This window comes from Dromaius novaehollandiae, chromosome Z (assembly GCF_036370855.1).
Source record: "Dromaius novaehollandiae isolate bDroNov1 chromosome Z, bDroNov1.hap1, whole genome shotgun sequence".
NCBI classification, from domain to species: domain Eukaryota; kingdom Metazoa; phylum Chordata; class Aves; order Casuariiformes; family Dromaiidae; genus Dromaius; species Dromaius novaehollandiae.
Genome location: NC_088132.1, coordinates 68,530,760 through 68,553,971, shown reverse-complemented (window position 1 = coordinate 68,553,971; position 23,212 = coordinate 68,530,760). Strand labels below are relative to the sequence as shown.

Here is a 23,212-nt window from a genome sequence, read left to right as displayed (position 1 = left end):
ATGGACAATTACCTTCCTACTGTGCCTTGCGGTGTGACAATAAACAAACAAACCAATCTACCACAAAAAGCAGCAGAGGGAGAGGAAAAACTAACAGACAAATGACCATAGGATCAGTTCCAGTTGGCCCATGAAAAGAGCCATGAGGTCTTTTCACGAACAGGCAGGAAAAGACAAGATGCAAGTTCTCTAAAGTGAAGGTTGTGAGGAAGAGACTATAGCAGCCACAGTGACACAAGCCACAGTGTTCACGAATATCAATATTCACATCCAGAAAGTGCAAAGCTACAAGAATTTTTACAAGATAAAGAGACAATCAATTTAGGATTTTAAAAATTTAAACTATTTCACTCTGGGAAAAGTGGTTCAATGGCATTCATGCCCATACAAATGATCATGCAGACCAAGTCAAACCTAGGATAAGATGAAAAAAATCCTGATATGCACAGATGAAGATGTTCTCTCAGAGTACTGTCTACTACCAGAACAGGATCAAAAGGGAAGAAAAGCAGGAAAAGTACAGACTTTTCAGTGAAGGCATATATAAGCAGATGATCTGCTACCAGTTGAATTCCAAAATACACCTTTTCTAATTAACATTTGTCTTCATTTATCAGGTGAAAAGTTAGGCATCAGGAATACTAATTGCTACTGATTTGAATCTTGTTATAAAAGAACTACTTTAATCTACTTTAGTAGCTGGGATTATAAAACCAAAATCTTTGCTGGCACAGTTCAGCTGACTTCAACGGAATTATGCTATCAGAAAGCTTGACAGCCTCCCTGGAACCTCCCTCCTTACAATATACAGAATAAATAACTAATCCAACAATACCAGATTTTATTATTAATCACCCCCATCCCCTTTACTGATTAGAATTTTTTCTTTTTGGAAACAGCAATCAGCATGATAGCTTTTCTTCATAAGCACCGCCAACACAATTATTTATTTTCCCAGTATGGTATCCTAAATGAGTATGACACACAGACAAACAAAATGTCTACTGTCCTAGGGATTTTAAATGAGCCTAAGAACCCTTGCACACTGGAACACCTCCACGTTCACAGGTAACCCCCCAGACACACTATTTCTGCTGCCGTTTTGCAATTTCCACATTCTACCACTATGAAACAAGTACCAAGTATAATTAAAATTCAATACATTAGAAATATCTGTAAAGCAATAAAATGGAATTTTGAAAAGGGATTATAAATTTGCATGTAATGTCTGCAAGAGTCCATATCATCCAGTCCTGCAAGCAAGATTAATCAGCACGTTTATGTGGCAGAAATTAAAAAGCAAGAAGTCTTGCAGGGGAAGCACAAATGTCATCTCACTGCCACTTCTCCACCTCTCTCTCCTTACTCTGCTTATAAACAACCTACATAACCCTACAGGAGGCTGTCGGCAGCACACCTACATCAGTACTGCCAGCACTGCTACCACAGATGAAGCTGTGCCAATAAAAGTGAAACTGTGGGAAATTCGATGGCTAAGGGAATCAACAACTTTATACATAGCACTATTGTGACCACCATGAGACATAATCCAAGCATCTTTCTAGATAAGAACGATAATCCAAAAATTAACAGTTTCAAAACTGGGCACATGCAGTTTCCTTGCATGTGAGTCTTCTTTAACACATCCCCAGCCTAAGCCTCAATCACCTGTAAACAGCTGGGGAACCATTTATATAAATAGCTATAAGGATGTGTAGGGGTTTCACAAAATTTTTTCTTCCTGCTCTACTTCTCCATTTTATTTATCCTTCTGTTCTTTCTTCCCCCAACTCACCTTGCCTCAGGCTTTATTTTGTCATGTACAGAAGAACCTTTGTAAACATCAAAAATCATCATATGACAAACTGCCTAGGAGACACACCATGAAGTCTGGCAAAGTGTGAAGAGGGAAGTAATCAGGGCAGAGAACCTCCTGTAATTTTTTTAATTAGTGAGTGAAAATATTTTGGTACCATTTAGATTGTCTTGATCACATGTGATCATTTTAAATCTTACCTTCAGCAACAAAGCCACAGCAAATAGAAAGTTTGTAACGTTTTGCTACACAGATAAAGCTAAAAAGTAACTTTGAGAGACCATACAGGCCCAGTTCCCTCTCTTTGGAAGGCTCTGATCCATGATTTAAAAAATCCTTTCATTGTGTCAAGAGCTTCACACTATCAGTTTTCCCCCTCCCTGTAAGTATCCTCGCAAATATGTCTATGCTAGCAAATGCTTGCTAACAATGGGGGCAGAATGAATGAATTCAGTCATTTCTGAATACTGGTTTATCTGCAAGTACACCCAGAACATAAAAGCTGTTCTCCGTTGTGATTCACAAGAGCCTTCTGTCATTCCTTTTGGTATCAGCAGTCACAGAATCGATGGTCACTTGTTCCAAAATATCACTTCCTTCTGTAATTTACATCCAATCTTCCCTTTTTAAGCAAGTAATTAGTTTATTTTTGCTTATGGAAATTCAGCTACTCTCCTAAAGTTTTACCTCAGAATTTCCAAAGGCTTTTAAAGAGAGAAGTTGTACCTGGGAGATTATGACCTTCCAGTAAGATAACGAACACTTATACTTGACCAAAAATTGGCAAGGTAATTGTAATGGCACACCTAATCATGCCAAAACACTTAACAGTAATAGTAAAAAAAGGGCCTTAACTTTGAGTATTTCCTTTTTTACTTATTTCTGCAGCCTAACTAGATACTTTATAATGTGTGAAATGTTCTCAGCTGTTTTAGTCATAAACCTCAGTTTACATACAACTAAGCTATAAGCAAAAATGACAATATAATTCCTTACTATGGGGAAAAAAAAGATGAGAGCACGAGCACATGAGCAAGCAGGCACATGCTTAACAAAACCAATGCATTGGGGGTTGGACTAGATGATCTCCAGAGGTCCCTTCCAACCTCAATCATTCTGTGATTTTTAAGTAGCTTATTTTTAAATTGGCTTTACTGAAGCTCTCTATCACTATCTTCCTTATGCTGGTACCCTTCAGTTCTTCAAACTGAAAAAAAAAGAATACTCAGCAGAACATAAGTAGGGTAAAATATTACACCTGGTCAGATCTCCATAACAACAGAAGAATGAAATCAAATTTAGCCCTGTAGATGCTGGAGACAAGTTCACTAGAACATTTCTTCAGTTCACTGCAGGAAGAGTCAGGATGTCACTACAAAATTCACTGTAACATATATAAAATCATAAGAATTTTAAAAAATAAGGCTATGAGGAGAAGTGGTGTTTGTTTCGTCCAGTTGAGAGAAGATTGAAGGCAGACAGAAAGAGGATGGTGATCAACTATTCTAATGACAATCAAGGGGGAAAAAAAAGTCATCCTTAATTTAAAGAGATTAAGCTGAGTATCACAGAAAGCTTTTGATGTTGTAAAACAGTGGAATATATTCTGGAAACTGGCCACTTGAAATTCTTGAGAACAAGCTATACAAACATGTATTGGGCTGGAGGAAAGAGCAAAATGAGTCAATATTTACTCAATTCTGCCTGAATGCTGGGAGACGAAATAGATGCTCTTCTGATCATCTCTGGTCTTCTGAAAGTCTCAGAAGAGTTCTGCCCTTTTCTGATTCTGTGATCAGGCTAGACCATGAAATTTCTACTCCTGTCAAGCTCCCATTGAAGTGAAATGACAGTCAGTCGATATCCATCCTAAAGAAGAGACCTACAGTAATTTTAAAAAGCAAACAACTACTAAGCAGTTAAAGGCATGTCTCAGTAATAATCACTGATTTGTGCTCACCTAATGAGCTTGGAATAAATATCATCATAAATTGACTGAGGTGAAGGAGTAAAGTAAAATCTGTAAAGTTCATATTTATTAAAGAACCTGCAGTCTGACCAAACTGATCATCTGGGTGACACACTAATTGTCCTTCCATCTAGTCCATAAACCCTCCTTCTTAGCAAAGCACAGGAGCTTAAAAGACAGTGTGATACTTCTGGTGATACTCTTCCCAGCTTCTAGCAGCATGAATTTTAGGGACTTCCTGAGTCAGAGGTTGGACACACACCATCTTGCTTCATAGCTTCTGACAGACCATGAATTTGATTAATAGCTTTCTGTAGCCATGTACATCTTTGGCACCCAAAACTTTCTGTATCATCGCATTTCCTCAGTTTGACTAGTGTCAACTTATTCATTAGTGACCTGGACGAAGGGACAGAGTGCACCCTCAGCATGTTTGCTGGTGATACAAAGCTGGGAGGAGTGGCTGGCACACCAGAGGGCTGTGCTGTCATTCAGAGGGACCTCGACAGGCTGGAGAGGTGGGCAGAGAGGAACCTCATGGAGTTCAATAAAGGGAAGTGGAGGGTCCTGCACCAGGGGAGAAATAACCCCATGCACCAGTACAGGCTGGGGGCTGACCTGCTGGAAAGCAGCTCTGTGGAGAAGGACCTGGGAGTCCTGGTGGGCAACAAGTTGACCATGAACCAGCAATGTGCACTGGTGGCCAAGAAGGCCCATGGTATCCTGGGCTGCATTAGGAAGAGCATGGCCGGCAGGTTGAGGGAGATGATCCTCCCCCTCTACTCAGCCCTGGTGAGGCCACACCTGGAGTACTGTGTCCCGCTCAAGGCTCCCCAATACAAGAGAGATACGGAGCTACTGGAACAAGTCCAGCAGAGGGCTACTAAGATGATTAAGGGACTGGAGCATCTCTCATATGAGGAAAGGCTGAGAGAGCTAGGACTCTTCAGCCTGGAGAAGAGAAGACTGAGGGAGGATCTTGTCAATGTGTATAAGTATCTGAAGGGAAGGCATAGAGAGGATGGGGCCAGACTCTTTTCAGTAATGCCCAGTGATAGGACGAGGCAACAGGCACAGACTGAAACACAGGAAGTTCTGTCTGAACATTAGGAAAAATGTCTTTACTGTGAGGGTGACAGAGAACTGGAACAGGTTGCCCAGAGAGGTTGTGAAGTCTCCTTCCTTGGAGTTACTCAGAAGCCATCTGGACATGATCCTAGGCAATGTGCTCTAGGTGACCCTGCTTTAGCAGGGGGGTTGGACTGGATGGTCTCCAGAGGTCCTTTCCAACATCAACCATCCTGTGATTCTGTCAAAAATATTTCTCATCATGTCTTGTAATTTCACTGGGTATTTCCTTCTTGCAGTATAGGAATAGTATGCAGCTGTTCTCTATTTGTCTTTTCCATACTAATGGAGATCCTATGTATCTTTATATCTTTTTTGGTTACTAGTAGACTGTTATGGTCTGTGAACGCTCCAGAGAAAAAACAGCCAGACATGCTGCATGTCCTAACTGGTCATTAGAGGAGCAAAGCTGAAAAAAATCTCCTAGGTTTGCCCCCAGGTTTTTCATCATATGGCTACAGATTCTCATAACTTAGGAGCTCTTCCTACATTATACTCTTTTTACCTTTGTTTTCTCTGTTCTAAATCTCCTCAATTACCTCCAATCTAGTTGCCTCAGGCTTAATCTCTTCTTTTGTGTTTCTCTGCAACTGCTTCCCCTGTTTTCTCCAACGATCACTTTCCATTCCATGTCTTTAACCTCTTTCTCCATGCTGTACTGGTGACAGCAAAGAAGAATACAGATTGCACTAAATTATCTGCTCTTGGTACGCGTGCCTAGCAGTTCTGGGATAACAACTGTAGAGAAAAGAAGCAGCAAACTTGATTATCTGCCAAAGCTATCCATTTGTAAAACTGTGTGCATGTATGCATGAATGAAAGAATCTGACAAATATAGTTGCCAGGTTCTGAAAAAGTTCTACTATACATATGAACTGCACTTCTTCAGGAACTTACAAGTTAGTCAAATTTCAGCATAACCAGCATATACAATATTCTTAACTTTCAAGGTCATGTTCAAAGTCAGAAGATACTGAAATTCCTCAAAGGAATAATCCCAAGAATACAACATTCTCAAAATAATCTTTAGGAATCACTTCAGGAAGTGATCACTTCCTTAATCCTTCTTAAAATCTTGTTGTTTGGATGCAAGCCATCAATGAACCCACTCTGGTTGTAATCAATTAGATTTTGCAGCTTGCACTGCCCAGATAAAATGAGGTGATTTCACAGTGTTCAATACTGAATTTTACTGGACTCAACTAGATGCTGGCAGTACAAGTTAGTCAAATTTCAGCATAACCAGCATATACAATATTCTTAACTTTCAAGGTCATGTTCAAAGTCAGAAGATACTGAAATTCCTCAAAGGAATAATCCCAAGAATACAACATTCTCAAAATAATCTTTAGGAATCACTTCAGGAAGTGATCACTTTCTTAATCCTTCTTAAAATCTTGTTGTTTGGATGCAAGCCATCAATGAACCCACTCTGGTTGTAATCAATTAGATTTTGCAGCTTGCACTGCCCAGATAAAATGAGGTGATTTCACAGTGTTCAATACTGAATTTTACTGGACTCAACTAGATGCTGGCAGTACAACAGAAACTGGAACGTAATTATGTTATCACGTCTTAATTAGAAATCACGCAATTTGTGTTCAGTACTTAACACAAAATGAAACATAACCATCTACACTCAATAGTTACAGCTCTAGAAAATGCATTTTTGGAAAATAAATTTTTAGCTTACATTACATAATTATTTTGAAAATAATCAATGTAATAGGATAGGAGCCAGAGGAAAAACAAATAAAAATCCCACAATCCATGAAAAGATTCTTTATTCGTTAATGGCTAACTAAGGGCAAAAGAACCTACTTAATCTGTACTAGGTACATATGCCAAATAAGAAAACAGGCCATATCCCTAATCTTTCCGCTTTCAAATAGAATAGCTGCTCACAATATCAACTATCAAAATGATATAATTTAACATTTTTGCGAACGAAAGTTACATTGCCTGAAGTAAATTATTCCAGTACTTCCTTACTTATTTGCAAATTATGTTAGACTGAAAATCTTTGAACTGATTAGAAGGTAAAAATAAGTAACTGTCCTTTTAATTCAAATTATTCATAAATTATCAGAAAGAACAGAAACCTAAACAAATAGCTTTAATCTCAACAAAAGACTTGTATTTTCTTACTCATATCAGAAAAATGACAAATGAAGAGAGACTGAAAGAGATCTCCCATCTCCTACAGATTCAAAGGAATATAACTCAAAGGTCAAGAGACAAATTTAAGTTTTACTTTCAGAAGTGATTTTAAAAAAATTAATTGCTGATGGAAGAGGTGGAAAATTTTAAAGAAATCTGAAAGATTTATTTGCATCTTTCAGGATATACAAGTCCAACTTAACCTCTCTGAAGTTCAAGGAATACACCTAAGAATCAGCCCAGATTGTGCTGAACACAAGATACACAGTAAGGTAATCAGAGTGAACCAATGTAGCAGCAGCTATTTAGTAACAAATGAAGTTGCCGGTTCTCTCCAGGAAGAGAAAGCAAACTCCCAGGTAATTTACTAAAGAAAACAAAAAGACACATCACCTCAAAATGGCACCCTAGGTACCTGCACGTGTTAGTTGTCCCCCTTATTCCACATATTCATTAAAAACAGTAATAGTTTATAAAGATTTCCAAAAAAAGTGCATGCTACTATTTTGTTTTTTCCTCAACAAGAGAGCACTGTGTTGCATCTCACCTTCAAAACTATAGCAGGTATCCAAAAACCCCAAATATTCAATATCAATAAAACTTCAGGAAGAAGGCAGTCAAAATATTTTTCAAAGAAAAAACTGGAAGAAAAAAAATGAAGTGACAGTAGTATTATGTTGTGAGGTTTAAACAGTGTCAATAACTTGCTCAGAAATCACAGGAATTTGGGTAACAACAAATTGTAAGTAACAAATATTAAGAAAAATAAAACTTTTCTTACACCTGCACCTTATCCTTCCTGAACACGGCTTGGAAAGACACCACCAGATGCATGGGAATAAATAACAAGAATAAAGTGCTTCACAGAACCAAATATATTCTTTGAAGCTGAGACTGAGATGAATGTATTAAATCAGACTTTCACCGAAGAAAAAAATTTCGTTTATCAGAACCTAATGAGAAAATTCTAATTTATTTGCTTCCAAAAACTGTGAAGAATTGTCTTTAGCAAATCTGATATTCAAAGTCATAACAAGTATGATTTCTAATCTCCCAATCGCACCAAGCTTTCTATTCTATCTGTGTATTTGTTAATTGGGGGAATAATAGCTGAAGCACACCAAGCTCATACTGATTGGTTTTCAACTGCCAAATATAACCCCTATACAACCGTTCCCTTCCCCAGCCCCCCTAAAAAACAGAAATACGTTAATCATAGGTATTTTTGCTGTCTCTGATTTGTCCAAATTACTGAAAAAGAAAAATTAGCTCTCACAGAAACCTTTACATTCATTTAGCAATTTTTGTTCTTCTTGCATCTGAAAGTCTAGATGCTCCCTTGAAGTGTGTGGTTGGGTGGCCAACTTCTTATAACTCATGTGGTTCTCCTCTTTCTCATAAATTTCTTGGCAGATGACTAAATCAGACAAATTTGATTACTGTGTATTCAACCCTGATGGAACCTGCCATAATTCATCAGAAGCAGCAGATCATTTCTACTTGCACCATAGCTAGATTTACTGCCTTAGATCTGGAGTGTCTTAAAATCACAATTAGTTCTAATTTTGAATCAGTGAAGCACCCTACATCTTCAGTCACATCTTTTTCAAATACAAGACAAAAACATGTAAAAATAGCTTTACTTTTTACTTCTCTCAGTGCATGAATGCCAGAATAAACTGAATACATACACAGACAGCTCAAGAGAATCAAGGGACAGGCCACTTGGGAAGGGGAGGGTATCTTTTCTAATTATCAGTGGCAAAAACAAACAAACAAAAAAACACCTAACCCCTTCTAAATGCCTACGGGAGGTGATGAAATATTACAGCACCAAGAATGTGCTGTTGTCCAAGCTAGGAAGTCTGTTTCCTAGCTAGCCTCATCCCAAAATGTTACAGAAGGAAGCACAGTGCCATCTTTTCTCCAGTTACAAGACTCCTCATAAGATACCACTCTGCAAAAGAACAACAGAACAAAGCTATGGCAAAAGAAGGTGCAAAATACTTTAATTCACTTAAAAAAAGCAAGGTGAACCATGGGACACATCAGTATATCTTCCACCAGTCTGGATTTCAAACAGGTTAAAAAAAAAAAAAAAAAGGCATAAAAATGCATGTGTCTATTCTGAAAGTACTGGGGGAAAAATTAGTACCTGAAACTATTTTTAAAAAGAGATTTAGTTTACTTAAAGAACTAATTGCTAGATGTGCTTGTGCCTTCATTTGCAGCTCTTGATGCTTCGAGTGTCTGAGAAATTCAGCACTTTAAAAGTCTTAGGGATAGATAGTCAAGTTTCAAATTGCCGGTTGTTATGTTTAGAACCCATGTTAACCAAATATCCCTGTCAAAATTCAAAATCCATATGCACAAGTAAGCCAGAGAAATAATTCAGCACCTACAGCTTTATCAGGAGAGCCAGGAGGGCTTTAGCTTACACAGTAAATCAGCTACCTATAGTCCCCATTTTTATCAGGAATATCTGTCCCAACTCTGCTCTTTGCTTGTCCCTGCTTCTTTCAACATGGAAAAAAACCCTGATATAATACCTTTGACTTATTGCAAAGGTTGACAAAATGGGGAAATGTCTCCACTTTTCTATAATCAAAAAAATATCTTCATAAACCTTAAAACAATCTCTTGTTTAAAATAGGTATCACTTTCTCTGGCTTCTCACACATGAAAAGAAAAACCAGTGTTATATTAAGTCAAGACAGCCTTGATATCTTAATCCTTTAGTCCTCTTTAGATCCTCAGTTTCTTCACTGAATAATTCTGTTTTAAAGCATTTGCACAGAAAGATGCTGCAACAGAAGATTAAAATCTGAGCTGCTAATTGGAATGACTATTCCGAAATTCTCATAGTAGTAATAGTTACAAGGCTGCAACTTTTCAAATCTCAGTATTTTGGCCATCTGAAAAAATGCATTTGTTCTCCACATCAGTAGGCAGTCACTCATACTGTGGACTAACTTTTTGTAAGACTTTGAGTTTTAATGTCAAACCTTTCTCATTTTGTACTCATAAATTCCATTAGAAACTACAAAAGTTACTTATAACTGGAAATGGAAAACAGATTATTGTTTTAAGACAAAGGCAAAGCATTTAAACAAAGTAGAAATATATAATATGTATGTATATATATGCATATAAATTCCTTGAATTATGCCTGAAACTATCTCTGCATCAATTTTTCAATGATATAATCATGTGAAATGTGATTTAAAATGCAAAAACCGATAAATCTCTGACTAATGCATCTTACAAAAAGAAAGGCATAAGAACCATCATGAACTCATTGCAGTACATGCAACAGAAAGTTCAATCTAGAATATTTTAAAATCCTATCCATTTTCAAATTCTCATGACATGGGACATGAGTACTGTTAATGAAATACACCTCAAATGCCCAACATACTGTGCTTTCTACCAATTTATTACTTAAAAAAAAAAGAATGTAGCTTTATGAGCAAGCGGAAGCTATCCATCAGTTTTCACAGGACATTGTCTGCCTGGTAATATGTAATATGTACCGATCAACCATAAACTTCCTTTAGCATATTATTTTGAGTGTCATATTTGCTCTTAACACATGTCAAGGATTCAAGGACTTTTGTCATTGAAAATTATATTCACCATATCTGCAATGAACTTCTGAAGCTGAATACTGAAATGGCAAATACAAATACAAAATAGACAAATACAGCTCTTTCAGCACAATGCTGTGTGCAAGCAAAACTGTCTGAAGTCAGTAACCAGCAACATTTTGATCTGCTGTTAATTTTAACCACTTAACATAACATTCACTACTTCAGCAACGAAGTGCCAAATCTGAACCCACATAATTAAAGGTTATATATAATGAAAATCAACAGTAAAAAAACCTATAGTTCACTTTGACTATTAAAGAATTTCTTCTCCCGAAAATCAGAAGCATATTAACTAAATGTAGAAAGAACTACCTTATAAATTCCCTTCTAGCCCAGTCTAATCGGGTGCTTTTCAAATCCTCAGGAGATGGTCTGCATAATGCCTGTAAAAATGTTTTGTTGTTGTTGTTCTGTCTCACCTTTTCATTAACACATGCGTATGCAAATAAGGAATCAAATATGGGAATTCAAATATGGGAATCAAATTAAGGGAAATAAAAGCAATAAAAGAGCACTGAAGTCTAGGTGTGGACTTCTGGGGGCAGACGGCAAACTAAAATTACTGTGGCAATGGTGTGCAAACAGTTCAAGGAGTCCCCCCCCCCCCCCCAAAAAAAGGTGCAAGTAGTCCCTGGATTTCAACTCTGATCCTTCTCAGACTTGTTCCTGAACCTTCTATGATGGGCACCATAATAGCCACCAAACTGCTTTGTAACACAACTGAAGACTGAAGCAGCAAAGACATTAAACGCTTCAGCCTTCTTTGTACTCTGCATTGGTAATTTTCCCTCCCTTCATCGAGCAGTGAAATATCAGTGTCCCAGTGTCCTTGGTCTTCCAGCTCACTATGTATGTACTTTCATAACAATTTCTTGTTACCTTTGTGTCTTTTTTATTTCATACTGGATTTGAGTTTTCTGAATTTGCCTCTACGTGCTTAGGCTTTTTTTTTTTAATGCTCATCCTCAGAAGTCGAACTTTGGTGTCACTTTCCATAACTTTTTGTTTCCGTGTTTGAGATGATAGTGACGACTATGTTGAAGTTAAATTTATCTCCTGCTGCTCCTCCAATGCTCTTTCCTTGGTGCGAAAGTTTACTCTCAAGCCTTTAACGAGGTCTTTCCTTAACTTTTCTTCTTACCTTCCAGAAGGCTTCATCTACCAAATCTACAAGCTCACGAGGTCAGTGTTCCTAAGAGTCATTCCTGATATTTTGCTGTTCTCCCTTCTATGTTTTCTAAGCATCATGAACTTGTATTTCATCGTTACTCTCCCTCAAGTGTTCCTTCTAATGACTTTCACCTCAGGTTTGTCTGGAAGGAGAGATTATAATGAATGTCTATACCCTACAATTAGGTTCACTTTATTAATTTTAAGTTTATCTAAATCCAGACAGACCAACATGTCTGATGCAGGATTTAGCCAGAACTTAGGCATGTAAAACCCAATCATGCAGTCAAAGTCCCTGACTAACCCCTAGGTACTGAAGATGCAGTTTTCCATACTTACACTGGTAAATTGCTATGGCAACTCAAATTCTATTGTCACTTGTGCCAAAAACTTCTGATTACGTGGCTGGACTAAGCAGCTCAGGGCCCATCCTATACCAAATGGGTTTCTCAAACAAAACATTCCCCCACTGAAATCCGCTCGGATACCCTCTCAGCTGCCATCCCTGAGCACACACACCATCCTCACTGAGCGCCTGGACAGCAATATCGAGAAAGGCTCTAGCTGTACTACAGCTCAGTGGTTCAAGCACTTGCACTGAAGCAAAAAGACATGGGTTTCCTGTCCTCCGGGGCCTCAAATCCTGATCCGGGGTCCCCTAGAAAACCATCCTAATGCAAAGTCAGTGCCCATCCCAATTTCAGATTTCTTTCCTGTACCAGGGTACAATTTCAAGTTCCATGGCTGGGGCATTCAGGTAAGGAAAAAGAGGCTTAAATTCTTATTCCACCTTCAAACACAGCTTATAGGCTTTTTACAGTAAACCACCACTGTGCAAAAACACTGAAAAATTTCTTGGAATACAACTATGCATCTGAGGAAAGTTATGTTGGTGTTAAAAGGTTTGGAGGATCAGGCACAAGAAAAGTTCATTTTTCAGTAAAACACAATGCCATGATTTAGCGCAGATAGTAGGATACAAATGACTTATTTCAGTCTGCTTCTGTCCCTCAGTGCAGCACAGTTCGTTGTACCTGAGATAATGGCGCTCACTGACGTGGCTGTGTTGTTACTAGGCAACCAGAGATAAAACGCAGGGTTTAATGATTTTTATTTAATGCATTTTTATGAGAAAGTACACTCTTCTTTTTCCTCCCCTGATATTATTTGAGGTGGAAATGCTGTTTACACAGGGAAATATATTTAGCCATCCTCCTGCAATCTGAACAAAAAAATTATTCAAACTGGATATCCAAACAGCCTGTCTATAAATATTTTTAAACATATTGACTATTACCACTACCAAACATTTATATCATGGCAGTGGCTGAGATCTCAAACCACCTCACCAGGGACAAGTATTCTGTAGGTCTCTCAGCAAAGAATAACAGTGGCGGGGAACACACAGCAGCTTAGGGATGTTTATGGCCATTATGGATGTTTATGTACTCTCCCGGGCAAAGAATGACAGCCTGAGACTAAATCACCCTTCACCTCTCCTGTGTTGTCATGACACTCACACCTGGCACAATCACACCATGTTTTTTCCTGTGGCTTCAGCTTGCCTTGATAGTCTCCAAAAAAGAAGCGTCACAGCCAAAGCTGTCCCTCCCAGTGGGACACTGCTTACAGGAGCTTCTGCAGCAAGACACACTTCTCTGGAAGCAGCCTTGTATCACAGCCCTTCCCCGGCACTCCAGACCACACATCCAAAAGGCCTTCCTGAAACACCATTTCATTTCCTATTACACAATTCATAACATGGGGTATGGGCCTGTTAAGAGGCCTAACAGCAGTGCTGCCTGGTGAATTCAGCAGACAAGTCCCTCATACAGCAGAGAGCATTTGAAATGCTGCTACATATATAAGACCACACAAACCTTCATATTTTTTCACATGCCAAGTCCTTTCTCTGCCCCTGGACAAATGCTCGGGGTTTGTATATAACTTGTGATTGCCCTTTTCTTTCTTTCTTTTTCTTTTTTTTTTTTTTAAAGATTGACTGATTTCCCAAGTTCCCTGTCCTTGCAATAGGAGTACCTATGCCAGAGGAGCAGGGAAGTGTTTGTAGCTCTGAAAGACCTGAAGGACTCAGGCAGAACGTGCACAGCAGGGCCCAGGTCCACACGCACAGCTATAGCTGCAACTGCAAGTGCTTATGTGAGATGAAGTGAGATGTGAATATACCAAATACGGTATCTTTTTGGAATGCAACACTGTAGAAGAACTAAAAAACAGCTTAACTCTTGTATCACTTGGTTTTCACATACAGACAAAGCCGAAGTAACTAATCTTGCTGGATTATTTAACAGTTTTCCCTGCAACCGTTACCTTACAAATAACATGAATCATACCTTTCACTTAAAACTTCTTTTTGACCTTCAGAACTGGTTATCTTTAAATTTAAAGTAGAAATTCCTGTAGACACAGCATCATCAGACCTCTACAGAAAGTGCCTCACTTTGCACAGAAAAGTGCAAACATCCTTATTATCATGCATGTTATCAGGTTCTACTTCCTATCACTTAGAAAAACAAAAACAAACCAAACAGTCCCAAATATCTGTACAGTTTATAAGCCTCTTGTATTTCCTTAGCAGAAGTTTACATTTGATACATTTCTAATGTCAAAAAGACTACTGCATTTGGTTCACTACAGATACCTCTGACCATTTTATTAGTTAAAATAAACAATGCTTAGGGTCAGATACTTTAATCTGAAGCTTGCTCTAAGGGAATTCTAAAACCCATAGCCTTCAACCATGTGCCACAGACATAACCGGTAACAGAACAACTTTATTTCCCCCTCCTTCGGAAGCCTCTCTATGCACAGACAGTATCATTCCTCACAACACAGTAAAATTTTTAGGCAAGCAATAGCTATTGGGTTTGGGTTTTTTTTTTTTTTGGGGGGGGGGGGGTCTCTTTGCTCTTATCCTCCACATTCCTCAATGCTGCCAATTCCTTTCACCTCTGAATTCTTACAAAAATTAAGTGTCTATCCATATTTCACCTAAAACAGTATAAATTGCCACACTGACCTTAACTAGGGAACAGCAGGTTTAAAATATTAAAGAAAAAAATGTGCTTTCTACTGTGCAAGCACAGTTTTGTCTGCATATTTCACAGCTCCATAGGATATATTAAAAGGGCAGGTTAACAAAAGCAATCAATTCCCAGTGCACTTCCCACTTTCACTAGATTAACAGATATCCTGAGACTGAATTCCCAGTATTTTATATTCTTCTTGGCAGGGATCTCACCATGCTCAATGCCATTCCATATTTTTAATCAATGATCAGAAACTGAAAGAAATCTGGGGAAAGACTGGTGGAATAATAAATCCTAAGAAGGAAGCAGCAGCATCAGACACAATTGGTAAACAGGGATGAAACTCCCTTCAGCCTCCTCAGTTCCCTGGTGATTAGCTCTAGACATCTGCAGGCTGACTACACTCAGTGCTCAGGATGTTCTAGATGCCATATCGAGATATCTCTTTCCAATGCCTCAGATCCAAGCTCTTAAATCCTAGCACAACACTCTGGATTCCACTCTGGAAGCAAGACATTTAAAAGTTCAGCTAACAAGGCGCTGCATTTAGTCTGAAATAGCTGTTTTCCCTAACTCTCTAGTTATGCTTCTCTGCCCATTAATTTGTCCATAAAAACTACAGTGGAAAAATAATTTTAGTGTGCTATTCTGCAAAAAGCATATCAGGTTTTAAATGGTATTGAAAATGCAACAAACTCGAGGTGGACACCGTTCATGGCAGAGCAACTAAATACTCTTAAGTGGAATTATAGCAAGAAGGATGTCACATAATTACTGTTCACTGACAAGAAAATTCTACCCCATCATATGTGGAAAGAACAGTAGAAAGAGAAAATGAGATGGAATGTAGGTGGAAGGCTTTGATCTACTTAAATTCTCTAAACACCAGAGTATGAACAAAGTATGAAGGGCAAGTGAATAGAAGGAAGAGAAATGATAAAGGATTCTTTATTTCATTTTTAAATAGAAAAATGTTTTAAGCCCTTCTTGAAAATCAATTATGAAAATTCATATATTGTTGCTGAATTGTCACTGTAATTCAAGTGACAAATTCTAAGGGAAATCATACCGTATTGTTTGCCATACAGTATTGTTGCTCTGTGCAACACAAAGAAATAACTCAAGTTCCAAAATGTATTATCCAGAGACGTTTATATAACAAACATCTTTTCCAGATAAGTTTTTACAAAAAAAATCTGAAGAAACACAAGCCTCTTCCATTTAGAACTTACTAAACATGTTCCAGAATAGTTTCTCTTGATCTTATTGTAAAATCTTATTTAGCTTTTATTAGGCTCATAAAAACTTACCATGGAGTGAGAAAAAGCCAGAAGAGCAGTCTATCTTTTAGACATTACTTTGCCTTAGCAACTCTTCAGTCACCAATATATTTCCAGTGTAGGCTGCTCCATGCTTTTAAACATTTTATTTTTAGACAGCAAGGAAAAAGGACCAAACAAAAAAAATGAAGTGAGAAAGCCTGGAAGAAACTTCTAGATCATATAGTCCATCCCTTTACCAGAAGCATGACCAAATGTCTCTATGTCATGACTGATATTTATCTAACTTACTTTTAAAGGTCTCTACTGTGAAAGCTCCATGACCTGCCCAGTCTATACTGGTATGTATTTATCTTTATTATCAGGACATTTTTCATAATTTCTTATGTGATTCTTCTCAGACACAGCCTAAGCCTACTGTTTCATCTTTTATCCACATAATCTTTTATTTTAACATCCTTTTACATATTTGAAGCCTGTTCCCATGTCTCCCTCCCAAAGGCTAATCACAGTGAGCACAAAGGCCTGGCCGGGATCAGAGAAACAATAATTGGAGGAACGCTAGTAAACTAATCATTAAAACCGAGCACGTTGACTTGGCTACTCCTAACACGATCAACAAAGAACGATGAGACCATTGTCCATAGTCTGAAATCCACCACAGTTAGTCAAAGACAGGAACTCCGTCCCCAGAATGCCACACAAACCAAAGGGTTGGTGCCTACAGGGGACTTGGTACATTTCAGTTCCCTACCTCCACCACAGTTGTCTTGGCAGCTTTGCACATAGGTTGGTTGAAGTTTCTTGCAGTTTTCCTGTGAAAGAAAATGAATTACTATTAAAAGTTATAAATGTACATGGAAACACCTCTCAGAACTAACTACTGCAAGTATCTCTGTAAAATAAACAACACAAATCTTTTTGCCAAATAGCCAGAAAACTAATAAAAAAAGCGAAGAAGGAAAAAATATTGCAGAACTCTGTAGAATGCATATGAAATTAAACTGTATTTTGCTACACTAGCAAGTATTAATTACAGCTCCTTGGAACTTTTAATCAGCACATTGCTATATTGAAATGGGCTATGCTACTGATATCTTCATTTATCAAATCCAAGAGCAACAGAAAGCTGTGTACAATGTCCTTTCCTATTACTTCACTGTACACAGAATGATATTTATCTCAGCCAGGAGGCCAGCATAGGGCCTAACAACCTCTCAAGTCCCACACATGCCTTCAAAATTCACTGTAGGCAGCTATATGGACTTGGGCTAGCATTCTGTGCAACAGCAAATTTAATCCAATTCTCCTGATTAAAAAAGCTGTGCCAGTTTTGATACTCACTACAAGCCTCTGGCATTTGTCTTAATTGCATTACTTCTGTAAAAAGGAAAAAATAATCTCTAGGAAGGAAAAGGGACACATGACATACATAACTACACCAGGATCTGCAGCCAGATCCTACCGGACAGAAGGAACAACAGAAGACCCATGTCAGCCCCTCTATTTTCCAGGAAGCAAACAGCCGTGGGGCATAATATTTGAATCAATGAGACATATTTTGGTGGAGTTCTGCTGATAGCTTCTCAGCATTTTTCTCTTTTAAAAAGTACCATTCTTGAAATTTTTTCATCAAAATGTATGCAACTGAGGTTCAAGTGTTTGCCATGAGCTAGGTGAGGCAGGGACCTGCACATGTGTGTCCTGTATCTTGGATTAGAGTCCTCCCCAATTAAAAAGGAAAGAGCTTGCTTTTGATTTGTATTGGGGGGGGGGGGAAAGTTAAAACCTCATTTTTTCCCTTTCTATGGCAGTATTTTTTTCCACTGACTCTCCTTGTTTTCCAACGCATTTTCCTCCTTTCTTCCCCCTTTGGTCCAGGGACTGCTCCTAGCGCTATAACCATGCCGAACTTTGGGGTGCTGCTGCCCCCTCGTGGTCTTGGGAGAGGCGGGGTTGCCCAAATGCCGAGGTGCAGCACCTACCGTGCAGCTTTAAGATGATTTGTAAAGCAGGAGGACAGAATGAAAACTGTACTCCAAGGCACATATCTGGGGCAGGACTGTCTTATTAGAAATATACAGCAACTGTAAAGCCTCTAGCAGAGGCTAAGGGAGGGACAAGATATTTTGTCCGTTGGTTCCCTCTGTGGCTGTGTAAACACAAAAGAATGTAAGAAGAGGAAAGCATAAAAAATTATTCAAGTTTATATTCTTCCCTCAGTGCATGAATACAACACTAGCTGGCAGCAATTTAGGGAAATATAGCTCTAAACTAGGCAGAGCAGAAAATGAGATGAAAAATAAAGTTACAAAAGCTGAATTGAAATAGAAGGATACAGATGGGGGAGGGAAGAAGCAGAGAAGAAGAATTCTTCAACAAAGAATTCAGCATTTGTTCCCAAATGACTACTTTTCTGAGTCAAGGTCTTTCACAAGGTCTTATTGGTTGACCTGCCTGTATAAGAAATTGATATAAAATTATTTTCACATAAGAGAAAAAGTTACAAGAAGAAAAAATTCCAGAGGCAAATTAAGAAGAGTTGATGGGCTTGATTCCCACTCTATTTATAAAAGTTTCTTCATTTTGAAATGTTCTTGTGTTAGTAAAGTTGCTTCAGAGAAAGCAGTCTTCTATAAGAGCAAATTTACCTCAAAGGTCTTAATTCTGAAGAACACATCAATCCAGAAGAAAAAAAAAGGGCGGGGGACAGAAGTATTAAACTTACTTTCCAACACAGAATAATGTTTAGGTTCTGGGGCTATGAAATCCAGAAATTAGCTAGCTAAGTCTAGCTTTTCATTTTAAGGTACTGTACTGGATATCTAGACTCAGCAATGCATACCAAATTCATTGTTCCAGCAAAGGACTTCTAAGTTGACCCATAGGCATCAGAGCAGCTTTTCTCCTAAAGGCAGAGATAGCAAACTAGTTCACAATAAGACAAAATAATGAAGTACATCAACTATGTACCTCATGGCACAGGGGTGAAAAGACACTTCAGACATGAGCTGAACTAGTGTATTTCAGAGCCACCTGAAGGATGAAGAGATGACCTGACATGACTGCCTGTGATAGCAGGGGCCTAACTCAAGATACCCTTTCAAATTTTCTGTTCCTATGTCAAAAGCATACTTATAATGGTACAAAACCACACCTTCACTTGTAAGGTGAGGGTGTATCAGGCCAAAACAACTCCAAAGCTGAGTGATACTAAGTGAAAAGGGCATGCAGCCAAAGTGGAATATCCACATACGCAGTGGAGCTCCCTGCTGTTGTCCTAAGAAGAAAAGCTCCTCTGAGGGAGCTATAGGACCTGGAGACAAGCTGTTTGGCTAAGTAGAACTAGTACCTACAGCAGACTACCGAAGTTATACACTCACATATGCATCCTTAGAGCTTGCGTAGGAATAAGGTGGAATATTTCATCAAGTCTGAAGGAGTCTTGGAACGTTAGTTTTTGTGACAGTGCATTATAGCTAAGAATGATTATCTACTGGACCAAAAAAACAGGTCCTGTTAGGCAAGGATTGTGTTGCAGAAATCTACTCAGCAGAAACACACCTGGAGGGAAGGCAGCCACAGCCTATTGTATGGAACAAAAGTGAAATGGGACATAAAGCCTCATGTAAAAACCCTTGTTTAAAAATTGCTTTCTAAAGGACCTGGTGCCATTGAAGATCCACGCAGGATCAACAAGGAATCAATATGGCTTCAGGTACAAGATCAGACAAAAAAGAAAATTACACTGGCCTGTGTGGTCCAAATAAATATGTTTAAATATAGTTTAAGTACATCCTTTAGACATAAAAGAAGCTGTTAGCTTGAGGGTAACTAACAGCTTGGCAGACTCTTACTCCACTCCTATTGGTACAACAGATATCAGAGTCATGGGAAATACACTATAAATAATATCCCACTGCTGTGAAAGCATTGGCAGATATGAGGAAGCCTAGAGTCTGTGCTAACCTAGGTATACTTCAGCAAATGGAAACAAAGGTCATATAGTAAAAATAACTATGGAATGGTTCCACTGACATAAGCAGAACAGAGCATGATGTCAAAAAACACATACTCCTTTTCAACTTCTAGGTCACAAATTTAACAGTGTTATATTCTAATCTACTCCAGTTTCCTTCTCTCATCTCCAGCAGGCTACAAGAACAGCCTATGTTTGTTTCACTGTTCTAGACCATCAGGCAGTGTGTGCCATTCAAGAAGAGAATGGGTCACTGCTTATTATGAACAAGTTCTTTGAAACTAGCAATGCTATACACGGAATAAGACATTAAATGTTGTGCTTTCATCGTCTATTAGTAGTATTTGAAAGGAGCAGCTAAGATTTTAAGTCTCCAGATGGAACTAGTTCTGGTATCAACTGTACTGTGTGAATTCCAGAGGATAGGAAGACTTCTGAAAGGAGCAGGGGGGAGAGGTAAAGTGAGAATAAGAGACCAAAGGATGCAAATGCAAGGGGAAAAGTGAGAACACAATCAATTTGTATCTGTGAGGTATGAAAGAAATTCAAAGACAAGTAAGCATCAGGGGACAGACACTGGGTAGAGGCATAGAAAGGAGAGGTTCAAGATCAAAGATAAAGACAAACCAAAGGAGAAAGACGACATTTCCTGTAGTCCATGTCCCAGAGCCCAAGGAAAGCAGTGTAACAGCCAAGCTTATGTGTGTGTACACAAGAAAGTTCAATTTTCCATCAGAAGCAATCCTGTCTTGCCAATGGGGAAGCCAATATATCAAGTGGTGGGGGGTGGAGGGTGTAAAGTAATTCTCTTCACTTTCATTTTTTTTGTTTTATCTATATTATAATTATTATAGATATAAATATTTATATATATTTATATTATTTTATCTATATATTTTCTGGACAGTTGGGTTATCACTGCTGTTTTCTCAGTTCCTTGTTTCTTCTAATATGTACAAAGGCAGACCGCATCATTCAGCACTTTCTTGCAGTAATCTGCAACTGATTGCTACAGCACTTACCTTCTCATCTGATAGCCATAAAACAAACAAATAAAGACCAGACATTAAACATAAGCAAACCTCTCCTTCAACTCAGGACAAACCACAGCACCAGTGTAACAACCTAGATAAATGTTATTTATTTAGCTAGCACAATCTTTTCACTACAAGCTATAAGCTTTGAAGCTTGTAAAGTCAAGTGTAAGCTTTTTCCTACAAAAGATGTTTAAATTCATATAATGCCTCTCCTTGCAGCACTGAGATTAAACACATTTTAAACACTCTCTTTTCTGGGAATGGAATTAAGCTTTCTCATTACTTACTGGCCAGGAGAATAATTCAGCTCCTCTCTGTTCTGATGTGTATGAACCTACACTTCTTGGGTCAGCTTTCAGATGTACAAGAAACAGGACCCAAACTCTCACATGAAAATTGCAATGTGAATAGAATGTCATTATGTTTCTCAATAGTCAACATAATGGCTTTTATCTGCTATGCCTCATTTTTAACTACCAATGTATTCGTAGTTAATACCAGCCGCATTTGAATTCTCAGAAGTCATTAGAAAAGGCAATTATATTTTGGTTTTTTATAGCAGTATCATTTGACAGTAGGGAAATGCAATATGGATGAAAGTGAAGTCAGTAAAACACTATTTTGCCATCGCATAGGAGACAGGATTCTCTTTCTCTTTCATTATCTAAACCATTAAAGAATCTTTTCCTACCGGTAAACAAGCCATACCTGAAAATGATGTTTCCTGCACGATCAGCCTTCCATGCCTTCACAAGAGCAAAATCCCCTGTAATTGACTTCTCCATAATAAAGTGACGACCATCAAATTCTCGCACCTATAGAGAAAAGTACACTATTGAGATACAAGTTTCTTCAAACAGCTCTCTCACATAATACTTATTTTATGGGATTAATTTTATAGTCTATTATATTTAGATTTCTTTTTCATCTATGTACAATTTTATCTGAAAAACTGTAGCTCAAGTAAGTAAACACAGAGAAGTATGGAAAAGCTGTAAAACACAAATTTAGCATACTCTTTAGTGTCCCTGTTTACTGAAACACAGCGAGAATCAGATGCATGTTCCTGCTGCTCCATCTACTGGAATTTAACATGCTTTTTGTTGCATATCTACCAGCTAACTAAAAACTGAAGTGCTAAAGCAGAACTTTGAAAAAGTTCATATTCACTGTGGGAAAAGTACGCCCATCAGCAGAGACCCCAAATCTAAAGAAAGAGGATTTGAGGCAGAGTACTCAATTCAGATCATCCGTTCATTTCAGCTGACAGGCTGAATTTCATTTGGTCATCTCTGCATTTATGATCAATATTTTTAATGATATTGTTCATGAAGCCAAAACATATAACTGACAAACAGCTAATATTTTAAAATCTCCATAAAACTAAATTCATTTTGTAAAAATAAATAGAGGAAGAATCTCTTATTATCAAGGTAAAAGTTTTTGCAATTCATCGGCAAGCTCATTTGTAACAACTGGGTGAGGGACGCAATCCAAAACATCAGAATTATATTTAATGTAGAAACTGAGTAAGTCTAACAAATGTATTCTGGCAAACTTATTCCTAAATTCTCTAAAACATAATTGAGTTCTCTTCACAATCTCAAGTGAAGCTCAACACTGAACCATTTCATAGGATAAAGGCAGAACTGAATGTCACTGGAAATCAGTTTTGGTTTCAAAGAATATTTCAAAGAACATGGGTAAACTCAGGGTATATGTATTTAATCCATCTGATTACTGATACCCCAAGAAAAGGTACTAGATCTTGTTAAATCCTTAAAATAGGGATTGAGATTATTTTTAAAATGATTCATGAAGAACTGTGTTACAATGCATACAGAAATAAAACTCAAAGATAAAAAACAGTCAAAAAGGAGGAAGACAAAAGTAATTCTTTTTATATTATTAGATGAATTTTAGGAAACAAGGCCAATTTTCACACTCTGTGAAGCCAGCTCAATCCTCCAACA

At 38.0% G+C, this 23,212-nt stretch overlaps 1 protein-coding gene across 1 annotated transcript in view; it reads right to left on the bottom strand.

Moving 5' to 3' along the window:
- LOC112993412 (succinyl-CoA:3-ketoacid coenzyme A transferase 1, mitochondrial) overlaps positions 1 to 23,212 on the bottom strand; it is an 80,129-nt gene that overhangs the window by 37,562 nt on the left and 19,355 nt on the right. The window contains exons 6-7 of the mRNA XM_064502173.1: positions 21,948 to 22,054; positions 16,978 to 17,038 (exon numbers count right to left, since the gene is read on the bottom strand). Of these exons, the coding sequence (XP_064358243.1) occupies positions 16,978 to 17,038; positions 21,948 to 22,054 (168 nt within the window). The remainder of the gene's footprint in view (positions 1 to 16,977; positions 17,039 to 21,947; positions 22,055 to 23,212) is intronic.